The sequence below is a fragment of the Portunus trituberculatus genome, chromosome 1, assembly GCF_017591435.1.
Source record: "Portunus trituberculatus isolate SZX2019 chromosome 1, ASM1759143v1, whole genome shotgun sequence".
In the NCBI taxonomy this organism is placed as follows: domain Eukaryota; kingdom Metazoa; phylum Arthropoda; class Malacostraca; order Decapoda; family Portunidae; genus Portunus; species Portunus trituberculatus.
In genome coordinates, this window is record NC_059255.1 from 3521040 (window position 1) to 3525782 (window position 4743).

The 4743-nt window shown below is 31.3% G+C and overlaps 1 protein-coding gene across 1 annotated transcript in view; it reads right to left on the reverse strand.

Moving 5' to 3' along the window:
- Positions 1–2295: 2295 nt before the first annotated feature.
- Positions 2296–4743, reverse strand: part of LOC123503641 (galactoside alpha-(1,2)-fucosyltransferase 1-like) — a 5946-nt gene continuing 3498 nt past the window's right edge. Inside the window, exons 4-6 of the mRNA XM_045253614.1 lie at positions 4704–4743; positions 4257–4342; positions 2296–3081 (exon numbers count right to left, since the gene is read on the reverse strand). The exon at positions 4704–4743 is cut by the window's right edge and continues 445 nt beyond it. Of these exons, the coding sequence (XP_045109549.1) occupies positions 2867–3081; positions 4257–4342; positions 4704–4743 (341 nt within the window). The 3' untranslated portion in view covers positions 2296–2866. The remainder of the gene's footprint in view (positions 3082–4256; positions 4343–4703) is intronic.

Consider the following 4743-nt stretch of genomic DNA (forward strand, 5'->3'; position numbering starts at 1 on the left):
GCTGTGTGTGTGTGTGTGTGTGTGTGTGTGTGTGTGTCCAAGACTTGGTTTAGTGTAAATAACTGTACATTTAAACTAATATAGTGGAAATCTACATGTGTTTGCCTTGTCGCCTTCAGGGAAATATTGTTAAGAGAGTTCATAAGCGAATGACTCACATAACTCGGTTACAGTTCATAATAGTGACCATAGCATTTTTTTTTTCCCTATCACCGCTGCCACCAATATTGCTCTCACTGTTATGCTTGTTATGAGTTGTAATTGGCAGCCACTAAGAGAGTTCCGTACTGACTGTGCTACCTCATCCTCCGTCCATTTTCGTCTCTGTTCTATTGCTGACGCTGGTGACCGCCTCTTAAATGCAAAAACTCTTTCTAACACATTTGTTACATCAGTTAGAATATCATGTAATTATGAATGAAAGAAATAAGACATTTTTGGTTACAAAACGCATGTACTGTACTTATTATAATAAGATATATGAATTCTAGGCAACTACAGGTTCCTACTACGAGTCTGTGAGAGCAGAAGCTCACCTTAGCATGGTCCCCTGATGCAGGTGCATGAAAACGGAAAATTACGAATTGATAGGGGAATCAGACGGACATCAGTCCAGTTCTCGCGGCTGTACGAGTATGTAAGGAAACAAGAAAAAGAAATATAATTCATACCCTAAAACTATGTCATAACCACATCATTATCACAAGTTACCACCATTGTCATCACCAGAAGCAACCACCACATCACCACAAGTCAACACCACGTCACCTCAAGTCACTACAGGTCGTCACCATATCACCACAAATGACAACCACGTTACCAAGTCATCAACCAATTCGAAATGACAATAGTTTCCAGGACAAAATATAATCAGTTCAAACTTAATTAAGATAAATAGATAGATAGATAGATAGATAGAGAGAGAGAGAGAGAGAGAGAGAGAGAGAGAGAGAGAGAGAGAGAGAGAGAGAGAGAGAGAGAGAGAGAGAGAGAGAGATATCGGAAGGAATTGTTTCTTAAACAGTACCAGATGCACTGGAATGCACTCAGTAATCAAGCTATTGGTAATTCATCAATAGAAAGATTTTAAGAATTAGGCAAAGGTACGGCAGGGAATGATAAGCGGAAATAATTTAACACATTGAATAAAGTGCCACGTGTACTCCTGATAAATGTGTACTAAGCTTTGTTTGAATGTATTATTAGCCATAGAATTAAGGAAAAGTGTCACTTAGCACCTCTGTGACGTCTCGAAATACGTACTATGAGAGAGACACTTCCTTGATAGACTTTGGAAACTGGAAACTCTTCTTGGGTGGAGCGATGGTGTTAAACTAAGGACAATATGATGCTGTCTGACCACATTCACCTGCTCTGTCTGGCACTACCTTGGTAAACACGCACACACACACCCACACACACACACACACACACACACACACACACACACACACACACACACACACACACACACACACACACACACTTGCACAATAAACATTGTGAAGGAAATGAGATAGAAAATATATTACATCTTTTTCTCCCACGTTACAGTAACCAAGCTCCTTTGACATTCTGGGGCCCTCTCTCTCTCTCTCTCTCTCTCTCTCTCTCTCTCTCTCTCTCTCTCTCTCTCTCTCTCTCTCTCTCTCTCTCTCTCTCTCTCTCTCTCTCTCTCTCTCTCTCTCTCTCTCTCTCTCTCTCTCTCTCACACACACACACACACACACACACACACACACACACATCAATAAACGAAAATTCTATCACTTAAAATATGAAAGTAATTGATTTCTTATGGGTTTTTTTCTTTTTTTTACCGTTAACTTTACTAACGTCTCGAATTCCACTGTTTTTCATTATGGATTTGAAGGTTAGGCTAAGGGTGATTTTCCCTTTTTTTTTTTCTATTTTTTTTATTTTATTTTATTTATTTATTTATTTTTTATTTCCGTCCATGAAAATATAAGAGTTTGTGGGAAGTGTGGTTGTGTCATTGTTATCCCTGAATATATCCTGTTTTTCACTTAAAGTATCGACATCCATAGAAAATGCAGAAGCCAGTAATTCTGTACCTTTTTTACCCATAGCTCTTATATATATATATATATATATATATATATATATATATATATATATATATATATATATATATATATATATATATATATATATATATATATTAGAAATAGGTGTTATAGTAATAGTGTCTTAGTAATATGGATAATGTTATAAAAACCGGAACTATTTCTTCTTTATTGTTTTACATAATATTATTATTACAAGAAATATCCATTAAATCATATATTGTCTGGTAGATAGATTATTTTCGAAAAGTAGAGATATTGATGAGAATGTCATCTACAAATATCTATAGCATTATAGAAACACTGTGGAGCCTTTTGAAAGTAGTTATGGTCACAGAAAGGCCACTGATGTGACGCCACTTCAGTGTGAGATTTTTACAGGAATTACGGGCCACAGGAGGTATTTAGAATACATCTTATTTGAAAATCCATCCGTTAGGAAACCGTTATCCTGAGTGTAAGCTCTTCCTACACTTGGACAGTGTCCAAAATTGGAACCATTGCGCTTGGAATCTCCCAGCCACCAAAATGCGCGTGGTTCTACTGTACCACGGCGGCCCACTGTGATATAGAAGAAAAATAATGGTATAGAAAAATATAATGTATATTAAAAACATTGCATGCTTTTCAAACGATTTAAAAACAGAAGAGTGTAAAATTCACAGAAAGAAAGAAAAGGTATACAAAAACTTGAAAAACACTTGGTGCAAAAGAAAGTAATTTTCAAGTAAAATAAAAAAAGATAAAAAACATAAAATGCATAGGTAACTAAATTGCATTCATTCATGATATTCCTGATTGTCGCCCCTATCAACATTGTAAAAGACTGGGGACTTGATACACTTCACGAAGCTGTAGCGAGGGTTCTTGGTAAGCGGGTGTGTTATGTTGCCATTCCCCAGCAAGGCTCCCATGAAGCTGAAGGTCCCGTAGCTTATGATATGATGATCTCCTAAGCTCATCACCGCCATGTCTTCTTCTGGGATCTCCGAGGCTGGTGGATGAAACAAGGTTAGTTTTTTTTTTTTTTTTTTTTTTTTAAGGTTATAGTGGGTGTTTGTGTATTTGAAAGGGATTTTGTTTCGTCCTGTGATAATGTAGCAGGTTTTAGTCTTATTATTTTTCTTAAGTTCTTGTGTTTCTGTATTTCTTCATATTTTAGCAGGTCTTAGTGTGGTCAGTATCTTTGAGCTTTATATATTGTTTTGTGTGGTTTTTGTGTTGGTTTAGCAGGTGTTAATGTTTTTATACCATATATATATATATATATATATATATATATATATATATATATATATATATATATATATATATATATATATATATATATATATATATATATATATATATATATATATATATATATATATATATATATATATATATATATATATATATATATATATATATATATATATATATATATATATATATATATATATATATATATATATATATATATATATATATATATATATATATATATATATATCTATCTATCTATCTATCTATCTATCTATCTATCTATCTATATATATATATATATATATATATATATATATATATATATATATATATATATATATATATATATATATATATATATATATATATATATATATATATATATATATATATAGATAGATAGATAGATAGATAGATAGATATATATATATATATATATATATATATATATATATATATATATATATATATATATATATATATATATATATATATATATATATATATATATATATATATATATATATATATATATATATATATATATATATATATATATATATATATATATATATATATATATATATATATATATATATATATATATATATATATATATATATATATATATATATATATATATATATATATATATATATATATATATATATATATATATATATATATATATATATATATATATATATATTTTTTTTTTTTTTTTTTTGTTGGGTGGGTAGGGTGGGGGGGACTATATTGGAAACTTCCGTATTCCAAAGGTTTTTCTTTCTTTATGTGATAACTTACTCGTTTTGATGAGTTTTTTTGTGTTTTATTTAACGTGATATATAATAATGATTATATTAGTGAACAAAACAAAAAAAAATATGACAACAAATACGATGAAAACAACAACTAACTCACCAATGACTAGCACATCCTTTGCCTGTAGCTTTTCTCTGCACCATTCTGGGTCGTCACTTACCACCAGAAATAGAGGGCGTTCCAACCTGGCGGGTAGGGTGGGAAGGGGATATGGGTTGCAGTCAGGGCGTTTACATTGGAGGTTTCAAGTCTTTTATCACTTGTTCACTGGAACCACAAAACCTATTAAAGAACATGATAATCTCTATTTAAACCAGCTGAACAGTCACTGGATTCACCAAACATCCTTGAAAACCATGAATAACCGTTAAACTATCGTCAAAGTCACAGAACCCTTTAAAACTATGCTAATATCTAAGGGTACCTGTTAGACAATCACTGGACTCATAGTAACTCCATTAAAAACACCAACTTTCACTTTATCCTTTCATTTTAGATATCTCCTACAGAAGCATTCAAAAGGATATAACCGAAAACAAACCTTACCGTTTCTTGTAGAACTCAAAGGCATTAATGAAATAGAGTT